The following is a 22,187-nucleotide window of genomic DNA, read 5'->3' on the forward strand; positions in this document are numbered from 1 at the left end:
GTCTTTTTAAAGGCATACTTGCATTATTATGCATATAAGTGGTTTATTAAAAACCACCCACCAACTTCAGACAAATCAAGTTTTCATTTGAGATCTTGCATATAAAAAGATTTCATTGGAAGGTTAAATCTTAAAATAATGTTTCAAACATTGTCACAGTTATCTTTGCAACTTGAAATTTTCATCAACATTTTGCAGTTCTCACAAATGGTTGTTTGCAATGCAGAGGAACACCTGGGGTGTATTTGTCTAAGTTATTCAAATTTGTAAATGTTTGTTAGGTTTTTGAACAGTTATGTCATTGTGACTATCGGTGTCTTGGATTAAAAAGTATTACCAAAGATGGCCTAAAAATGATGACCTTAAAGATATCTAATATTCAATGAGATAAATTCTTCCTGTTTGTTATGAGGTGTTTGAGCTTTAGAACTCCAATAAAATGTACAGTTTTAAGGAAGTCATCCCACAGAATTACCTTATTAGCTAAGTTTATGAGGTCATACCATCTCAGACCTTTGAAAAAGATCAGAGTTTGAGTACTGTCTCTTTGGAATTTACATCAAGATCTTCTTGAGTAATACATTTTTTCAACTTTATTTGAATTTCTGGCTTACGTATATTGTTTTCTTTGTGTGTGTGTGTGTGTGTAATTTAACAGATTCTGAACCGTTGTAAAATGCTTACTGTTGCTACTTTGTTACATTTCTTAAAGTTTTATTAGTACTAGCTAATATTCTGAGTACTTCTGTTGTATCAAAAGCATAAAGCAAATTCACAATGTAAAGACCAGAATCTACATGGAAAACATATTGTGGGAAAAAAAAAAAAGCAGAACAGGGTAGCTTGGCCCACGGAAGCTTGAGAAGATTGTAAATCTCTTCTAATTATTTGCAGCATTTTAACATTGTGCATTTTATTTAAGAAAAGATCCCTAGTTTTCCTAGGATTTTGAGGCAGAAAGAAACTTTATTATAACTATTTGGGATTTGGTTCATATTACTCATAGAAAGTTTTTATTCATCACATCTAATAAATATTCATATATGTTTTTCCATTTTTAATAAATAAAATAATTTTAATATCATTTTGGAAGTTAATTACTGTTAGTGTGAGTGCATTCATTATTTCAGTATTTTAGAAGTGTGGCACTAAAGAAAAACTCATCCGGGTCCATAAATAAGTTAATTTGAATGCGTGTTGCTTGAGCATATACCACTACTTTAATAATAGAAGTAGTTCTGAAGATAGACTTGTCATTTGACTTCCGATCCAGTGTTCTTTCAGTTTCACTGATTATAGTTTAATTGAAAAATGTTTTCTCATTTCAGTAAATCTCAGTGAATGAATTAAGAAATACGTTTTTTATATATTTTGTAGTTCTTCTCGTTGAAAGATTCTACAAAATAAGATGGCTCTGATTTTCCACCTCATATATAAAGCAGCCACAATGTGGTTTGCTAATGAACTGCTGTGTCATTCAAACCTTCTACAGTTAGTGTATAATAGCAGGTTATGATTACATTTGTCATAGAAATTAGATTTTCATTGTAGTTGTATTTCTTCCACATTTTAAAGCATTTATAAATTCTGTCTGTCCATGAAATTATAAAAACCCAATCTATAGAAAGTTTAAATTTTAAAATAAATACAATTTTTTAGCTGCTCTGAAAGTATTTCAAAGCTGCTTTGTAAACATTGTTCAATGAGACTTGCTTTCATAGAAAAGAACTTCAGAAAGATTTAAAAATGCAAATCTGATGTCAGCACAAGGTATTCATTTTGTGTTGTGTCATTTGAAAATCTACAGCTTAATTTGTGTCTTAGTGTGGTTATTAGCAGTACAAAGGCAGCACAGTACTTGACTTTCTTGTTTCCTTTAAGTGAGGAATTTGCAGGAAACCTTGTTATGTTTCCAAGACCTTTCATAGATGGAGTCTCCTCCAGTAAGACACTTCTGTTTCTCATCTTCACCCTCTTTGGCTCTAGGACCTCTTCCTGATTTATTTCAAACTCCCATCTCTAGTTTTTATAGCCTTTTATTGCACTCAAGTAAATTATCCTTTACCCTCCTGTTACCACCATCGTATATTTTTACATATTTGGCTTGTATATATTTGTGATTTTCTCCTCTGATTTCATAGTTTTATACATTAGTATAATATGTCAGAATGCAGGTTTATCTAACCTTTATATCCGTACTGGTTAAATCCTCATTATATAGTACTGTACCTAATTTTAGAAGCGCCTCACCAAAGGGCAGGGTTGTGGAAACTGTTAAGAGAGTAGTACAGATGATTAGAGAGGCAAAGCTTTCTTGTTTGCTGCTGTATCCCCAGCTCCTAAGAGAGTGCTAGGGCACATAATAGGTGCTCAATAAATATTTATTGAATGAACAAAGGAATACTACTTTAAAAAGTTTTTTGTTTATTTTTGGCTGCATTGTGTCTTCGTTGCTGCATGCGGGCTTTCTCTAGTTGCGGTGAGCAGGGGCTACTCTACGTTGCGGTGTGCGGGCTTCTCATTTCAGTGGCTTCTCTTGTTGTGGAGCATGGGCTGTAGGTCACGCGGGCTTCAGTAGTTGTGGCACGTGGGCTCAGTAGTTGTGGCTTGCGGGCTCTAGAGTGCAGGCTCAGTAGTTGTGGTTCACAGGCTTAGTTGCTCCGCAGCATGAGGGATCTTCCCGGACCAGGGCTCAAACCCGTGTCCCCTGCATTGGCAGGCAGATTCTTAACCACTGCACAACCAGGGAAGCCTAAGGAATACCACTTATGAACTATAATTATTCAGCTTTCAAAAGGAATGTCTCAGGGAAAAGCTGAGATTGGTATGTGGTTAATTATATGGAAAATATTGACAATTAGTTACATTCACCTTGGGGCTTTAAAAGAATCAGGTTTGGGCAATAAAGGTTTAAATTAGATTCATACATTTTGTACTTGTTTATCCCACTACCAGCATACACACACACACACTATTTAGTCACCAACTTCAATAGATTATTCTTTCTTGTCCCCTTTGTTAGTCCTTTGCCTCTTAATTGGTTTCTTTACCTTCAGTTTCTTAATCCAGCACACTTGCAATTAGAGTTAACTTTCTGAAACAAAGTTGATTGTGCCACCTTCAGCCCCTAAGAGGATATACAACCCTTTTGTATGGCATGTGAAGTTTATTCCCTGCCACTCCACAGTTTTCACATCTTCCTCTGCTCTATCTATGACACATTGTTCATTGTTTTCCAAGCAGACCAGGTGACGTTCTACCTTTTTAAGGTTTTATATGCTGTTCCTTATACCTAAAATGCCTTTTTGTCACCAACAGTTTTTTTTAGAGGAAGGTTTCAATTTTTTTTTCCCTGAGGATGTTTCAGTCATTGACTATTGGATTTTAGGTACTTGCAGTTAAGCCTTTAAAGGCAAGATTAAGCCCGATGACCCCACCCTGCTATTGAAAGAAATGACTCAATTCTGTTAGGAACAGACTGTTTTCTTGGTGCTGAGTACTGTTCCAGGAACTGAAGCATCTTCCCTGCTAGAAGGTGCTTATACTCTATACTCTGCTACCAAAGTGTTTTCTCATTTCTACTAATGTTTTTGGGTTAGCATTTAGTGGCAAGAAAATGACCAATAGTAATTTCAATTTCTAATTATCAACAGGTAAAAGAACTTAAACATTCAAACAAACTAGAAATAACAGACATCAAACTGGAGGCAGCAAGAGCTAAGAGTGAGCTAGAAAGAGAAAGGAATAAAATTCAAAGTGAACTGGATGGTAATATATGATTTCCCATGCTTTTTACTGTTACATTCACATATAAACTCAAATTACTAAAATAGATCAAACTGAAGTTTATTTCCAATTTTAAGCTTAATTGAATTTTAATTTTAGAGCACACATATGTATTGTTTTTATTTGTATGTTAAATGTTCATTCTGTGATGTAACTTTTAAAAAAACAATCTTATGGTTATATCATTGTTATTTGATTAATACATAAATTGAGTGAAACTTTATAGATAGGATTCCATACTTCCTGGATATATAACTTAAAATCTGTTTAGATCATGTGATTATTAATATCAGACCATTTAAAATCTAAAGAATATATAAGTGGGTTCCAGGTCCAATTTTTAAGTTTAAAAATTTTTTAATGTAGACCCTAGGCCAGTTATTGGGCCTAGTTCAGCCTAAGCTTATTTTTAAACTCCAATTTAGTCTTAGAATGTCCTTCTCATCAAGATTTCTCAGAAATTATATTATTTCTGACTTTTATTAAGTACTTAAATAAGCTGCCTGGACCTGCAGCTGTCATGAAGTTGGTCTCTAGTTGAACTGGCCTCTAGTTTCAGTTTCAGACAGAGCTTATGATGAATGACTATTTTCATTATTAATTTCTACTTGATGTTGACTCATGGATTTTCTTAGACTTAGGGAGCATATTTTCTCTGGAACTTAAAGAGTTTGAGATCCAGTTTTGCATTCTTTTTCAACTTTGAGTTAGATATGAATTTGTTTTAGTTATTTGTATTTAGTTATTCCATATGCAAAATACTTGTCATTTCATTACGAGGAAAATTTGTGAATTCATTGGACAAACTTGAAAGTGTCCAATTTGTATTAGATATCTAACAGTTCTGGTAAGTTTCAAAAGCTTCTGTGATTTTATTCACTCTGCTTTCCAGCTCGCTTTATGATGATGCTGTCTATGGGATTTAGGTTACAGAACCCGTTTAGAAGTTAAGTATTTAAACCTCTTTCAATATTACCCAGGTTGATGTCCCCAGCTCTCACGATGCAAATGAGTAAATGTATATAACCTTTTATTAAAGTGTTTTTGTGTGAGTGCTTAATAAAATGACAAATTAAGTCTGAGTAGTAGTCTTTTTCGTTAAGAAAAGTTTATCAACAGAGTAAAGCTCTTTGAGATGTGTATCTGGAGAGACTTACTCTCTATATTCTTTCGTCTTATCAGCTTATGAATATTTGCTGTTAATTGCAGTTTTTCTTCTTAATAACATTGAATACAGTACAGTTTTCTCCTTTAAAAAAAAATACTAGGATTACAGTCAGACAATGAAATTCTCACATCAGCTGTTGAACACCACAAAGTGCTTTTAGTAGAAAAGGACCGTGAATTAATACGTAAAGTACAAGCTGCCAAAGAAGAAGGTTACCAAAAACTTGTGGTATTACAAGATGAAAAGTAAGTACCTAATTACCTTATTTTGTGTTAAATCTCCTTGCAAATGAAAACATTTTGCTGTCATATCATCCTTGTTGTAGTTCTTGTAATATAATTATCATCTGTTGTTTTAGGCTAGAACTTGAGAGCAGATTAGCGGATTTAGAGAAAATGAAAGTGGAACATGATGTCAGGAGGCAATCTGAAAAGGATCAGTGTGAAGAGAGATTGCGAGCTTCACAGATGGCAGAAGAGTCGGCCAGGAGGGAACTTCAGAGTATTAGGTTATATATGCATATTTTTTTAAACTTCATTTTGAAATAATCTCATAGCCAACAAAACATTGTAAAACTAGTACAGAGTATTCCCATATAATTTTCACCAAGATCTCCATATCTGAATTATTTTGATACCTTTCTTGGTTTCAGTTGGCCATATGTGAGTGTGTCTGTTTCTGGACTCTGTTCTATTCCATTTGTCTGTATGTCTGTCTTGACACCAATATCACACTCTCTTGACTACTGTAGCTTCATATTAAGTTTGATTCAGGTAGTGCAAGTCTTCTACCTTGTTCTTTTTTGGCAAGATTGTTTTGGGTCTTCTAGGTCCTTTGCCTTTCCTTGTAAATAATCAGCTTATAACCATTTTCAGAAAGGCTTAAGATTTTGATTGGGAGTGCACTGAATCTGTAGCTCAGTTTGAGAACAGTTGTCATCTCAACAGTATTGAGTCTATCCAATCCATGAATATGGCCTATCTCTCCATGTATTCAGGTCATCTTTAACTTCTGTCATCAGAGTTTTGTAGTGTTCATTGTATATATCATGCTCATATTGTGTTACATTATAATTCTAAGCATTTTTATGTGATTATAAGTGGAGTTACGTTTTAAAATTTTACTTTCTAATTGTTTATTGCTGACATATGGAAATATAGTTGAGGGGCTTCCCTGGTGGCACAATGGTTAAGAATCCGCCTGCCAACACAGGGGACACCGGTTCGAGCCCTGGTCTGGGAAGATCCCACATGCCACAGAGCAACTAAGCCTGTGTGCCGCAACTACTGAGCCTACACTCTAGAGCCCGTGAGCCACGACTACTGAGCCCGTGTGCCACAACTACTGAAGCCTGCTCTCCTAGAGCCCGTGCTCCGCAACTGTAGAGGCCACTGCAATGAGAAGCCCATACACTGCAACGAGCAGTGGCCCCCGCTCGCTGCAACTAGAGAAAGCCCGCGCACAGCAACAAAGACCCAGTGCAGCCAAAAATAAAATAAATAAAATAGATACAACATTAAAGAAATTAAAAATGTTTAAGAAATATAGTTGATTTTTATGTATTGACCTTGTATCCATGACCTTACGGAAGTCACGTATTTTCTACTAGCTGCTTTGTGGGTTCTTAGTTTTCTAACGTCATGTTGTATATGTTGTATTTTCTTTTAGTTTACTTGTTCATTTTTTGGTTTTGGTGTGTTTTTTTGAGGATTTAAGTAGGTTTTATTTTTTTGATAGTATTTTTTTCAATAGATCTTTATTGGAGTAAAATTTTTTGAGTTGGGAATTTAATTCAACTAATGTTCATTTTTTCATCTTTATTGGTAAAAGTATCATGCTGAGAATTTTCTTATCACTGCTTTTTAAATGTATCATAGATTTTGATATGCAGTGTTTTAACTATCATTATTTTTTTGAAATTCCCTAATTTCAATTTGCATCTTCCTTTTCACCCAAGAAGCAATAGAAGGTATAGTTGTTTAATAGAAGGTGAAACTAATAGTTTTCTAGGGCTGCCACAACAAAATACCGTAGACAGGGTAGTTTAAACAACAGAAATTAATTTTCTTACAGTTCTGGAGGCTAGAAGCCTCAGAGCTCAATGTGTTAGCAGATTTGGTTTCTCCTGAGGCCTGTCTCCTTGGCTTGCAGATTGGTTGCCTTCTTACTGTGTCCTCACAGGGGCTTTCCTCTGTGTGCATGTATCCCTGGTACCTCTCCCTCTTATAAGGACACCAGTCATAGGATTAGGACCCACCCATATAACCTCATTTAACCTTCGTTACCTCTTTAAAGGCCTTGTCTCCAAATACAATCACATGTAAGTGATTGAAGGTTTTTGAATTTCCAGGTGATAGGGCTTTCTTGTTTATTTTGTGGTTAAATTTTAGTTTTATTTCATTGTGATCAGAGTATTGATTCGGTTGTTTCTGCTTTATGGAATATTCTAATGTTTTCCTTGTGACCTAATATATCAAGGCCAGGACTACGGTAAAGCCAGTGAGGCACCCAGGGTGCAAAATTTAAAGAGATACTCACTCTTATGTGTTGACATTGGACTTGCGGGAAACCTGGAGTGAGTCTCCTTAAATTTTTCACTCTGGGCACCTCACTTGCCTTATCTCAGTCTCAGACCTGTAATACATGATTGATTTTTATGAGTGTTACATAAGGACTAGTAAAGAAATTACTCAATTATGAGTATAAAGTTTGAAATATACATCCATAAGATCTACCTTACTAACTATGATGTTCAGGTCTTCTGTATACTTTTTTTTGTCCGCTTCATTTGTCTTGTACAAAGAGTGATATATTAGTCTCCTATTATTACGTTAGTGTGTTTCTATCTATGACTCCTTAAATTTCTTGTAATTTTTTTGCTTCATAGGTGATTGATATATTATTTGGTATATAGATAATCATAACAGTTATACTTTAATTATGAATTGTGGCTTTTAGCATTTAAAAGCACTTTTTTGTGTCATTTAATTTTTTTTGCTTGAATTCCACCTTGTTTGATATTGTTATTACTCCTGTTTTATTTTACAATTGTTGATCTATTTTTTTCATAGATTTCTGACAGCTGTTGCTGTAGATTTTTTTAGGTGCATATATATTCATGGTTACTTGTTATTTTTCCTTTAACGTTTTATCTTGAATTTTATATGGGCTAATATTAGCATTTCTACTATTTCTTTCCTTTTGCTCATATTTGTGGTACACCTTTTCACTTTATTTTCAGCTTTATTTATTGTTTTATTTTAAATGTGTCCCTTATAGACAGAATATTACAATACCTTTTAAAAATACAATTTGGGGCTTCTCTGGTGGCGCAGTGGCTGAGAGTCCGCCTGCCGATGCAGGGGACACGGGTTCATGCCCCGGTCCGGGAATATCCCACATGCCGCGGAGCGGCTGGGCCCGTGAGCCATGGCCGCTGAGCCTGTGCGTCCAGAGCCTGTGCTCCGCAATGGGAGAGGCCACAGTAGTGAGAGGCCCGCGTACTGCAAAAAAAAAGATTTGAATGATAGTTTCTTGAGCAGTATGTTAACTCATTTACATTCTTATAATTACTTTACCATTAGGATTTAATTATCTTTTTTCACTTTTTTTTTTTCTTTTCTTTAATGATCTTAAATCATGGACTAATTTTCTTCCTAAAAAAAATCAAAAATCTCCTATCAGTTATGAATTCTAACCCAGCACTGCTTCAGCAAAGTGAACTGAAGAAACTTTTGTAGATCATCTCTTATAGTCTACCAAAATGGTGTTCTTACTCCTTTCATGTTTAATGATAGTCAGATACTCTTTACCAGTGGTTTCTTTGGCTTCAGTTTTTATAGGTAGGGCATTTTTGTTTCTCTTCATATCTACATAATTATTTAGAAAGTATTCAGGCCACTAATGCTTTCATAACTCGGTCTTGTTTCTTGTTGATTTATCATGTGTATCCAAAATCTCGACCAGAGCTAAGATATACTTGGGGCCTAACTTTTCTAACTCTGGACCGGAGCTAGGACCCATGGTGTTTTCTCCCCTATTTTCATCTCCGTGGTTTTGTAGAAAGAAACCTTTATTAACTCGGTAACCTAAAAGCTCCAAGTTAATAACAACCTTAAACATTTAAGGGAGAAATGCACAGAAAGTTTGAGGGAGTAATAGTATAGCTAGAATTATGGAATAAGAGTATCATTGGTAGTCAAAGGAGCACAGGAAGAGCAAGACTGGCCCTCTTCCTTTAGGTCCATTGTTTCTGGCGTTTGTATGTAAATATCTCAGGAGCAGTGTATTTTATGATTTCTTCCATATCATATTGTCCAACCACCTTGTGCATTTAAATGTGTAATCCAGGATTTGAGTTGGTTCATTCAATCCAACAACAGATACTTACTGAATTTTTTTAAATACATCTTTATTGGAGTATAATTGCTTCACAATACCGTGTTAGTTTCTGTTGCACAACAAAGTGAATCAGCCATATGCATACACATGTCCCCATATCCCCTCCCTCTTGAGCCTCCCTCCCACCCTCCCTATCCCACCCCTCTAGGTCATCGCAAAGCACCGAGCCGACCTCCCTGTGCTATGCTGCTGTTTCCCACCAGCCAACTATTTTGCATTTGGTAGTGTGTATATGTCGATGTTACTCTCACTTCGCCCCAGCTTCACCCTCCCACCCCATGTCATCAAGTCTGTTCTCTATGTCTACCTCTTTATTCCTGCCCTGCAACTAAGTTCATCAGTACCGTTTTTTTTTTTTTTTTAGATTCCATATATATGCGTTAGCATACTGTATTTGTTTTCCTCTTTCTGACTTCACCCTGTGTGAGACTCTAGGTCCATCCACCTCACTACAAATAACTCAATTTTGTTTCTTTTTAGGGCTGAGTAATATTCCATTTTGTATATGTGCCACGTCTTCTTTATCCGTTCATCTGTCAGTGGTCATTTAGGTTGGTTCCATGTCCTGGCTATTATAAATAGTGCTGCAGTGAACATTGTGGTACATGTCTCTTTTTGAATTATGGTTTTCTCAGGGTATTAGTGTTTAAAGCACAGCCCTAGGCGTTTGAGAATATTGTCTTCCCAAGAAGCATTTCTAATTAGGTTGAAAAGGCATGCTAATAATGCTAAACTATAACTAGTACGTGCCAAGCAAATTATATTTGAGGTAAATGAAGGATTTTTAAAAGGGAAGTTTGAGGGCTTATCCTGTCAAAGCTAATTAAGTGTATAGTCTTTCTCATGAGGTTAGTTAGTCCCTTGGTCACCAGGGATACACTGTGTTTTAAGGTTTTGGCTGAGAATGTATCATTCCTTTTGAAAAGGACACAAATTGTGTAAGTGTGCATTCATCTCAGGGATAAAAACTCATAATATATCTTATAGAATACAGTATGGTGTCTGTACTAGATAGTTTTCTTTTAAATTCTGAATTTAAAATCAGTATAATTACGGCATAATTAAGTGGGAGACAGAGATACTTACTTGGGTGTGAGAAGACCTGGGTCTCATCTTGATTTGGCTACTTGGTAGCTGTGTGATTTGGGCCTAACTTTGCTAAGCCTCAACCTCTTTTTCTGTATTATCTGGAATTATAAAGCTGACTCTGCTTACTTCCATACAACTGTTATGAGAAATTACTACAATTGGCCAACCTTAATTAAATGCCTGTTATACTATAGACATCACGGTAGGCATTTAGGATACATTTAGGAGCTCTATAACCCAGTAGAGTGAAGGTGAAGTAGCAGTACATCTGAAAGCATTTTGTAAATTGTGAAATACTGTATGGCTATAAGATAGCTTCTCCTAAACTGGACTCCTTTCTCCTGCCTTACTGACCCACTAGGCACTCCTCCACCAAAGCCATTTTTTCAGGCTGTTCCCTGTGTTTATCAAGATCCTACCCACCAGAGTTTTATCTCCATGTAGTAGTCTCTCATCCTTCTAGATAGACTTGATTTCTCATCTTCTCTATGCCCATAGTTTGTAGATTTTTCCATAGCAAAAGCAGAAATTTGTTACATTTTAATTATATGTGGACACAGCTTAGTTGCCTGAAGTCAAAATCTTTGTCTTTGAATCTACCACTCTATATAGCACAGTGCCTTGTGTCAGTATGGGCACTCAATAATACGATTGTCTAAGTCAGTGAAATATATGAACCGTGGATTTTTAGTAATGTCTTTTGTTGGGTTGTGATTTTTAGGTTAAAACTTCAACAACAAATTGTGAATATTGAAAATGCAGAGAAAGAAAAAAATGAAAATTCTGACCTGAAACAGGTATTATTTTAGCAAACATTTTGCTTTTGTTTTTTTAAGTGTGTTTTTGAATCTTTATTGGAATTATATATATAAATATTCTGAAAATATCACTCCAATTGATAATGAATTGATGAAGTTGATATGTAAGGATACAGTGTTTAGACCTCTTTAAGCTCCTGTTTAGTAAGCTGCTTTTGTTTTTCTTAAGATATTTATATGCTGTGGCTCATGATGAAATTTTTAAAATTATAGTTTAAAGGGCAGTATTTTGAATTACTTGTGTGATTGACTTGTAACTTTGCATTTCTTATTCCATGAGCTATTTTTTATTATATCCCTATGAAATCTAAGAGTTGTATTTATGGAAGGAAATTCATATTTTAATTAAAGTTGTTTGGGTTCGGGAAAGATTTATATGGGCAAAACAAATTATGAGGAGTGAAAATTCCATTTTTAGGGTTTATGCTTGCATGCTAGCTGGCATTGCTTTGCATGTATAGTTATGGTTTCTAAGTTCCAAGTAGGAGGGCATAATGTGTGATACTCTGAGAGAAGTTATCTAGTTTCATTGACATTGGGCTTTCTGTCATCCTGTAGATATGGAGAAGTATTAAGCTCTTTGAAATAGAAAAAAATAGAAATCTGAGACATACCTTTTTACTTTATTCTTCTGACAGTTGCTCTTTGGACCTATACAGTTCTGTATGTGGCTTTGCTACCATCAGGAAGTAATGGAATTATTTCCCATTTATTGTGTAAAGAATCTGGTTTCTTTTGGCTCCTGAGTCTTGTAATGGATTCTTTTGATCTGAAGTCACTTGACTCTCTGCCTCCAAACTTCTCTCAAGAGAATGGCTTAGAGAGGTAGAAGAAAGTGAAAGAAAAATGAATACTTGTTTATTAATTGGTAAAATGGCTTTTGCAAGAATTAGGTGTAAATATGTCCCAAATGAATTATTTGGATAAGACTTAAGAGCAATGTGAATCTCCTAGCCTGTTAATCTGTAACTAGATAATTAGCTACTTTTCATGAGAAAAAGTACTCCCAGATAAAGGTAAACTGGGATGAAGAAGCCTGACATTTCACAGTTTGATAAATGGTTCTAGAGGCCAAGGAATCCCTACCATTCATTAGGTTTCTCAGAGCATCTTTCTTCTGCCCAACACTCTATAAAATGCTTAAAAACTACTCAAAAACAATGTGAGAATGATCCTACCTGCGTTTATGATTCCTGACTATTCAGAGAGCAGAACCCTTGGAAGCGTTGCTAATCACAATGTTGTGGGAGTAGGAGAATGGATTTTCTTAGCAGCTATCCCAGCTTACCTTTTACAATCTGTTCTTTCCTCAGAGTCTAGGAGACTAATATTTGGATTCTCTTTGCTCACCTCCCTGCTCTCCTTCTAATGACACTTCTCCCCATTTCTAGTACCTCTTCTGGCCTGCTTATTTGGGGAAGAAGAGAGAGGACTCAGTGGCAAATTGAGGAATAGGGTTCTTGATGGTCTCTGGTTATATTAAGATATGATCCTAATGCTGCTGCCTTTTTTTTTTTTTAACGTTTTTATTGGAGTATAATTGCTTTACAATAGTGTGTTAGTTTCTGTTTTATAACAAAATGAATCGGTTATACATATACATATGTCCCCGTATCTCCTCCCTCTTGCATCTCCCTCCCACCCTCCCTATCCCACCCTCTAGCTGGTCACAGAGCACCAAGCTGATCTCCCTGTGCTATGCGACTGCTTCCCACTAGCTATCTATTTCACATTTGGTAGTGTATATATGTCCATGCCACTCTCTCACTTCATCCCAGCTTACCCTTCCCCCTCCCCGTGTCCTCAAGTCCATTCTCTAGTAGGTCTGCGTCTTCATTCCCGTCTTGCCCCTAGGTTCTTCATGACCTTTTTTTTTTTTTAGATTCCATATATATGTGTTAGCATATGGTATTTGTTTTTCTCTTTCTGACTTCACTCTGTATGACAGACTCTAGGTCCATCCACCTCACTACAAATAACTCAGTTTCCTTTCTTTTTATGTCTGAGTAATATTCCATTGTATATATGTGCCACATCTTCTTTATCCATTCGTCTGTCGAAGGACACGTAGGTTGCTTCCATGTCCTGGCTTTTGTAAATAGAGCTGCAGTGAACATTGTGGTACATGACTCTTTTTGAATTATGGTTTTCTCAGGGTATATGCCCAGTAGTGGGATTGCTGGACCGTATGGTAGTTCTATTTTTAGTTTTTTAAGGAGTCTCCATACTGTTCTCCATAGTGGCTCTATCAATTTACATTCCCACCAACAGTGCAAGAGGGTTCCCTTTTCTCCACACCCTCTCCAGCATTTATTGTTTGTAGATTTTTTGATGATGGCCATTCTGACCGGTGTGAGATGATATCGCCTTGTAGTTTTGATTTGCATTTCTCTAATGCTGGTGCTTTTTATAATTTCATTTCAGGCTGTCCTGAAGGGCACATCAGTTGGGTGTGGCATTTGTGAGGGAAGATGCTTAGTGTCCTCTGTGTCTCTCATATTCTATTGCATTTGTTTAGTGGCCTTATATTTCTCTTCTTTCTTCTCTTTTAAGCAAATCAGTAGTTTGCAGATCCAAGTGACCTCACTTGCACAGTCAGAGAATGAGTTGCTGAATTCAAACCAAACACTGAAGGAAATGGTGGAGAGGTTAAAACAGGAATGCCGAAATTCAAGAAGCCAAGCTGAAAAAGCACAACTAGAAGTTGAAAAGTAGAGTTCGCTCTTTTTTTTTTAATGTACAAACTGTTTCTTCTTTCTGCTATATTATATATAGTTCTTTTAATGATGATTCCAGTGTTGACTGTATTTTGGGAACTAGTTACAAATACCCCATTGACAGTGTACAGTGGTCTTAGGTAATGTATTTTCTGTTTCTGGAGATGAGCTTTATGGACTCTTCGATTGATTTAAAAAAAAAAAAGAAAAGAAAATAGACATCTAGGGAAGAAAACCTTTTAAAATTCTGCCTGACCCCACAGTATTATGAAAACCTTCAAAGAAACACTTCTGTATTCATTGAGTAAATCAATACATTTCTTACTTCAAATATCTAAATTCTTCTGAATGCCAGAGAACAGAAACAAAATTTTTGATGTGTACAGCTTCTTCTTAGAATTACAGTTATAATCTTTTGGATTTTCCCTTTGAAAAGCTCATTTACTTGTTTATATTTTTTGATTTTGAAATCTCTTAGTAGTAGACAGTCTAGTAAACTGGTAGGGAGATGATTTTGGTGACCAAGATCTTATATTCCCTGGAAAATGTTGTTTATATATGGTAGAAAACTATTTGTATTTTGTATTTGCTTTTGTTATTTTGTATTTGCTTTGTTATTATAACATGTCATTATTATAAGTTTTTGAATCTATGAAACATTATTTTCACAGTTTTTCTTCTGAAGGCTGCCTTGCCACATAAAACTTTTTCCTTATTTTTCTATTATTTAATATTTTAAGGCTTGTCCATGGACTCATATGTGTGGTTGAATTTCAAGAAAAGGAAGTAAGCAAGATAACTGTCCATAATGTGTTGTGATGTTCCGCAGGGTCCAAATTATTTTGCTTATATTTTGCAAATAATAGGAATTTGTATCTTGGGATCCTCAAGTGATTTGAAATGTGCTTAATAATTCCAGTCATAGTATAGCTAGCAAATGTAACTAACTTATTGGTTTCTGAATGTTATTCATAGGATTATATAGCAGAAAATAGCTGGACTTGGGGTCAATAGAATGTGATTTTGATCCCAGCTAAGATACTTAAAATCGGTTTGACCTTAGTCATGCAGTCTGACTCCTCAGGGTTTGTATATCTCATTTGTACTGCCTGTAGTGATGATACTAAAAATCATAAAGTATACAGAAGAGCTTTAAAGATGTAAGTTGTTATGATGTTACTATAAAATACCATTTATATGAATTTTACTCTAGCCAGGAAACATACCACATTAAGACTTGATACCAAGGTTGATTTTAAACCATCTTTATTAGGCCCAGTTTTTAATAGCTTGGTGGTATCATGGTTTAAAGCTGATTATCAGTTGTTTGTCCTGTCCCCCCGTTAACTAGGTATAAGTCTTTAAGCAAGTTAGTTAACAGCTCTAAGCCTCAGTTTCCTCAGCTATAAAATGGAAATGATAGACGTACCTAACTCAGGGGTTACTGTGAAGAATAAATGATGTAGTACACGTACTGTTCTAAGCCCAGTGGCTGGCTCATAGGAAATACTCAGTAATGGTGGTGATAGCAGATACGTGGCCATGCAAGAATGCCTGTATTGGATTATGAAGGCTGTGGGTGAAGTAGGTAGTGAGTTTGATTATACTTGCGGTAATATCTCTTCAAAGAGTTAACATCTCATGTTTTGCATACATTCTTCTGACAGGGCATTGGAAGAGAAGCAAATACAGTGGTTGGAAGAAAAGCATAGGCTTCATGAACGTATCAGTGACAGAGAAGAAAAGTATAATCAAGCTAAGGAGAAATTGCAGCGAGCTGCAATTGCCCAAAAAAAGGCAAGTGGTTCTCATTAAAGTGATTTCTATAGAGTAAAAGCATAACTATTTTAGGAGAATAAAATGTATAATTAAAACTGAGACTTTACGGGTATGTTCAGTTTGATATTTAAACATGACATTTTGCTGTCACATTGTAAAGATAAATTGGGAAAACGCAAACTGCTCAACAGGTTTATTTCTAAATGTTGTGTACAAGTCAGTTTTTCAGAGTATGCATTTTTCCACAGAGACGGTGGTTTTCATTGATAAAGTTTCTAGACCAGCCCATACAAGTGTCATTTAACTCATTCGCACTTAAATTACAGGGTGATTAGGCCTGTTTCAACTGTGCTTAACTAATACTTGTAATATTGTTTTTGTGGTTACAATACTTTTTTGTTTCCAACTCAGGAATATGGAAGCAAGTATCTCATTGCCCCAGCAGAAGGAACTAGGACTCCCCTGGCTTCTGAAACAGCCATGATAGTTCCCACAGCCATGATCTTTTTAAAGTTTCATCTTTGCAGGCATATTTTCTCCAGAACCTAAAAACTTTGTTTTCTTGGAACTAATCCAGGGCATCATGGAACTAATGTAACCAGATGATTCATCTAAGTCAGTGGTTTACAACTTTTTTTCTACTCAACAAACCCAAGGAATGTAGCATAGCCCCATCAGTAACCATGGCTCTCCATGGCAGCGATTCAGCAGTTATTCTTAGTAAGATTGGCGCATGTGTGTTGGGGGAAGGGGAAGGAAGTATTTAAAAAAAAAAATCCCACAAATGATTTGGATATGTCTCCATTTGATAAGTTCCTTTAGTAGTGGCATTGGTTGTGGGGAAGTGAGGAGGTCTGAAATGAGAGGAATTCGTACCTCTAGACATAGGCACACCAGTGTCTTAATGTCTGTATGTTTATTGGTAAGGTTAGCTGTTCATATTTGCATAAGAGAAGAGAACTGTATATCATTTACATATTCTGAATTTGGAAATCAAGGACACAGTTTTTAGTTACCTGTTTACATTAATTAGATATAACTGCCAAATTCATCCTGATAGTTGGAGTGACAACATGAGAAATCTTAAAGTCATTACTTCCCCACTTCCTTGGTTTATGAATGTTGCTTTTCTCTTTCCATTATGCTAAAAGTAGTATAACATTGAGATTAGAAAACAGCACTTAACTATATAGGATCCCAGCGTTTTATACTCAAATATAAATACTTATGTTGTTGTTTCATTGTTTTTTTTCCCCTGTATCACTTCTTTTTCTTTCTTTCCATATAAGTACTGAGCAGTGTATGGGTATTGATGGGATTTTAGTGAAGTTATTTCATCGCTTGGGAAGATCTCCAAAATCCTACTTATGCCTCCTTGTACTGTTTGAAGCCTAAAAGCGTCTGATGCCAGATTAGCTAGAAATCATAAGAAATTATAAGAGCTGATTTTATCTTTCACAGAAAAAACTTTTATGTTGGGGTTTTAGAGATAAGTGTCTTAGAGATCAGATTCTAATTATTGAGGCTAGGTTGGGTTGACTTCTTTTGGAGCAAAAGTGACATCCAGTGGTGAGAGAGGTTATCAACTAATCATAGGTATACCAGAAAGGGGAGGAGGTGATTTTTTTTTTTTTTTAATTTAATTTACTTATTTTTGGCTGTGTTGGGTCTTCGTTTCTGTGCGCGGGCTTTCTCTAGTTGCGGCGAGCGGGGGCCACTCTTCATCGCGGTGTGCGGGCCTCTCACTGTCGCGGCCTCTCTTGTTGCGGAGCGCAGGCTCCAGACGCACAGGCTCAGTAGTTTTGGCTCACGGGCTTTGTTGCTCCGCGGCATGTGGGATCTTCCCAGACCAGGGCTCGAACCCATGTCCCCTGCATTGGCAGGCAGGCTCTCAACCACTGCACCACCAGGGAAGCCCAGGAGGTGATATTTTAAGCAACGTGCGAAGTAACCTTTCATCAGTATTGACCTAGGATGAATGTTTTTCCTACTGAAATAACTGCCAAATGATGGGGGTGAATATAGTAAACACCTATTTTACTTTTAAAAATGTGACCTGTGGATAATGGTTTTAAGTTGCAGGAAATTGTTAAACTCAATTCAGTGACAATTATGACCCAGAGCTGTCCCATCATGTGGAGGACTGCCCTGTAGGCTTACGACTTTACCTCAATTAAAGTGGAAAAGCAGATAGTACATGTGACATAGAAATACTGTAAAAAGTATATAAGTATGTATAATTTTAGGGCTGGGGGATCTTAGCATTCAGATAGTTTTTACAGATTTGGAAACTGAAGTGGTAGGGAGCCAAGATCATTGACTAGTTAGGAACGCTATGACTAAAGTCTACATTTTTCTATTCTTAATCCTGTGCTTTTTCTGCACTGTTAACTCTTTTAATTTCCCCCTTTCTTTGATTCGAGATACTTTACTGCTTTTCTCTTCATTACAACCATAATCCACATGAGTCTTATTTCCTGTGGCAGAATGATCACTATAAAATTAATTTTTTAAACTCAAACCCTTTTCCCATTCAAGTTAAATATAATGCTTCTATATGAAAATGTTGGCTATAAGATTACATAAATATGATTCGTAAAATTGCAACAGACTTTTAAGTTTCTTAGATGACAAAGATCATAACTTTCTTGTGTAGTAAGACTTCAGTTAAGTCACAAAATATTAACTCTAGGGCGGAAATCATAGTCCTTTAGAGTTACTTTCCTGTGAGAGGTTCTTACAACTGGGGAGTAGCAGCTTTATTTTTTTTTCCCCAGGCTAGGTAAGATGGCTTCATTTACAGCTCCAACCTCCTAAGCACAGAGATTATGTCATTTCTGGTAAGTGTTTTTAGGTAGAGTCTTTGTTTAATGATATTTTGCTGTGTGATTTGTTTGGAAAAGTTGGACCGGGTATCTTGAGTTGGAATGCCCTTCTGTAATTGATGACTTCTCTGTATGTTGTTCCCCACACACTGTTGAAATGTGAGTATGAAGAGAGATCTCTTGGTATGAGGACAATGAGTTGTGCTTTTTCCTTTTGAGGCGCTTGAAATGAGAACTTGTTATTTTTATTCTGAGGTATATCTCTGAAATGATTCTTGGTTAGATGTTATGAACGGTTTTGAGAAAGAAATGAACCATAGTCTTGAAGTTATAAAATATCTATTGAATATGCTGTGTGGCCTGGCATTATGTTATACACCGAGGCGAAAGTAGAAGCCATGATTAATTCCTGCCCTTGATGACCATATAATCTAATTGGAGAAATAAAATAGCATGCAGTACCTAAAGAATCTGTTAGTCATTTCCGTGTGATCTGTGTGGACACTAAAGTTTGAGAACTACTGTGCTAGAGAGAAGAAAGCCCTAAGACAGGGAGACTAGTCAGGAAGCTATTTATAATAATCTTAAAATGAGGTAAGAAGTCTGGAATTTGGGCTTGCAATATAGAATGAAGGTGAAGGATGACTCCTAGAAGTATTCCAAAGGAAAAAATTAACAGAATATAGTGCTAAATAAGAAGAAAGAGAAAAATATGAAGTATTTTAGCTATGAGAGGATATAGAGGAGTTGTCCTGATGGAATAAAGACCATGTGTCAGTTGAGTAGAAAGAGAAGATGCATTTGACTAAACACACGTCAGGTATGAACTGATGGTAGTGCGTCCATATAGACATGTCATAGACTTTTCTTTGGCTGCACTGTGCAGCATGTGGAACTTCCCTGACCAGGAATCAAACCCGTGCCCCCTGCAGTGGAAGCGCAGAGTCCTAACCACTGGACCACTAGGGAAGTCCTGTCCTAGACTGTTAAGTGAAGATATCATGTAGATTAACAGAAATAATGGAATGTAAAGCGTGGAGATCAGTAATTCAGCTTAGGGATGTATAACTAGACACTTGAGATTTTGAGAACTGTTGAAGAATAAAAGGACTAAGAACTAAGTTGACTTGGAAAGAGGAGCTGGATTTAGTAGAGGAATGGTCATAGAAGTAGAAGCTATAGTATGGTGTTATAGAAGCCACAGGAAAAGAAAGGAATCAAAGGTAAATGGTCGTGATTATTGAAGAGAGTTCATTGAATTTGGCTAGAAGGTGATAAAAGGAAAATTTCAGCTTTGATTCTTGCATCAGTATTCTTTTGATTTTTCTTTAACTCTTTTGTGTTGTAATGTGTGTAACACTAAGGCATCCATTTGATAGACCTGTGATTGTATTGGACTGATAAAATCAAATTACAATCATTTCTTACAGCCACTTTCTCCTCTGGACTTTCATTTCTTTCAGTAGAATATCATTCTTTCAGTTACTTTGTCTTCAAACCTTTGATTCATCCTAAGGGCTCCCTTTCCCCAGATATAGTCAGTCACCGTATTCGTTTCCGAGGTCTGCTATAACAAATTACTACAAACTGTGTGGCTTAAAACAACAGAAATATATAATCTCACAGTTCTGGAAGTTAGAAGTCCAAAATCAAGGTGCTGATAGGGCCATGCTCCCTCCAAAGGCTCTGGGGAAGGATCTGTTCCATGCCTCTCTCCTAGCTTGTGGTGGTTGCTAGCAATCCTTGGTGTTCCTTGGCTTGCAGACACATCACTTCAGTCTGTGCCTCTCTCTTCACATGGTGTGTGCGTCTGTCTCTATATCCAGATTTTTCCCTTTTTCTAAGGGCACAAGTCAATATTGGATTTAGGGCCCACCCTAATCCAGTATAACCTCATCTTAACTTTACCCTTTTTTCAGATAAGGTCACTCTGGAGTGTTTTCCAACACCAAGAACCAATTATCTAATTCTCTGGACACCAACTGGGTGCCAATAATTCAATTAAATTCTGACACTACATCAGATTCCACAAATTAAAGGGTTCAGCCTCAAGGACTAACCCCATGTCAGGTGTTAGGTTCCTTAGCCATCTGCACTGCTGACCAATGACTATAAATTGGGGTACCCATAACACCCCCCACCCAGGTTCATAGAACTCAGGAAAACATTTTACTTGTATTTACTGGTTTATGAGAAAGGATACAACTCAGGGACAGCCAAATAGAAGAGATGTATAGGGCGAGGTATGGAGGGGGAGGGGTGCCCTCTCTGGGAGTGCCACCCTTCTAGCAAATGAATGTATTCACTATCCTGGAAGCTTTCCAGGTATCCTTGTTCAAGAGTTTTTAATAGATATCAATCTCCAGTACCGCCACTCCCAGAAGTGGAGGGTGGAGAGTGGGAGGTGGGAATAGTGCTGCAAGTTCCTACCTTCTTACCACTTGGTCTTTCTAGTGACCAGCCCTATTTTGAGATTACCTAGGGGTCCCACCCTAAGTTAACTCATTAGTATTAACTCAGGTATGATTGAAAAGGGCTGGTTATGAATAGCAAAAGATGCTCCTGTGACTCAGGAAATTCCATGTGTCTTAGGAGCTCTGTGCCAGAAGCCCAGGGCAAGGACCAGATATATTTCTTCTTATATCATAGTCACATTCTGAGGTTCTGAGTAAACATAAATATTTCGGAGACACTGTTCTACGCAGTATAGTCACTAGAGCCTGTGAATTCTTCCTTTATAATGTATCTCACATTTTCCCCACCTCATTTCTTTCTCTTCTTATTGCAACACCGTAGCTCAGACTCTCTTCACTATGAGGTTTCTCTATATTCGTTTAGGCAGTTTACCCAACAGATTTATTGAGAACCTACTGTGTATTATACCAGGTACTGTTTCATTCACAGGGATACAGAAATAAAGACTCTGCACTGAGGAGCTTATGTTGTAGTGGATGGGAGACACGGGGTAAAGAAACAAATGTCAGGTGGAGATGCGTGCTAAGAGGAAAACTAAGGGGGATAGAGGGCATTTATATAGGTGATCAGAGAAGCCTCTGATAAAGTAACGTTTGAGCAGAGACCTCGAGGAAAGAAGGGGGAGGCCATATTTTGTATATAGGGGAAGAATGTTCCAGAGGGAATAGAAAGTAAAAGAGGCAGGAGTCTGCTTGGTATGTTGAAGGAATACAAGGAGGGAGACCTGGGTAACTGGAATGGACAGAAGTAGTAGGAGGCTAGGTGATGTAGGGGCTTTTTTTTGGCTTTTATTCTGAATGAGATAGGAACACACTGGAGAGTTTTTGACTTGAGAAATGCTGTAATCTGAATTATATTTTCAGGAGAATCTCTGGCTGTTGTGTAGAGGGGCAAACAGGACTCAGGAAGACCACTTTTCGGTAGTTCAGATGAGAGATGTAGAGAGCTAGTAGTAGACTTGTGGTCGGATTCTGTATATTTTTAAAGGTAGAATTTACAATGGTTATAGGGTATTAAAGAGATCAGTCTAAGGTGTTGGGCTTGAGCACGTGGTTAAAATAGAATTGCTGTTTACTGACATGGGAAAGACCTTGGAAGGGACAGGTTTAGGGACAAAATGAAGATGCCT

The 22,187-nt window shown here is 36.6% G+C and overlaps 1 protein-coding gene across 3 annotated transcripts in view; it reads left to right on the forward strand.

The window, feature by feature from the left end:
* Positions 1–22,187, forward strand: part of CEP83 (centrosomal protein 83) — a 111,207-nt gene that overhangs the window by 77,536 nt on the left and 11,484 nt on the right. For all 3 annotated transcript variants that reach the window (XM_032646005.1, XM_032646003.1, XM_032646004.1), the window contains 6 exons: positions 3,654–3,768; positions 5,055–5,199; positions 5,313–5,462; positions 11,166–11,241; positions 13,816–13,973; positions 15,647–15,776. In XM_032646005.1, the coding sequence (XP_032501896.1) occupies positions 3,654–3,768; positions 5,055–5,199; positions 5,313–5,462; positions 11,166–11,241; positions 13,816–13,973; positions 15,647–15,776 (774 nt within the window). The remainder of the gene's footprint in view (positions 1–3,653; positions 3,769–5,054; positions 5,200–5,312; positions 5,463–11,165; positions 11,242–13,815; positions 13,974–15,646; positions 15,777–22,187) is intronic.

The sequence above is a fragment of the Phocoena sinus genome, chromosome 10 (genome assembly GCF_008692025.1).
Source record: "Phocoena sinus isolate mPhoSin1 chromosome 10, mPhoSin1.pri, whole genome shotgun sequence".
NCBI classification, from domain to species: Eukaryota; Metazoa; Chordata; class Mammalia; order Artiodactyla; family Phocoenidae; genus Phocoena; species Phocoena sinus.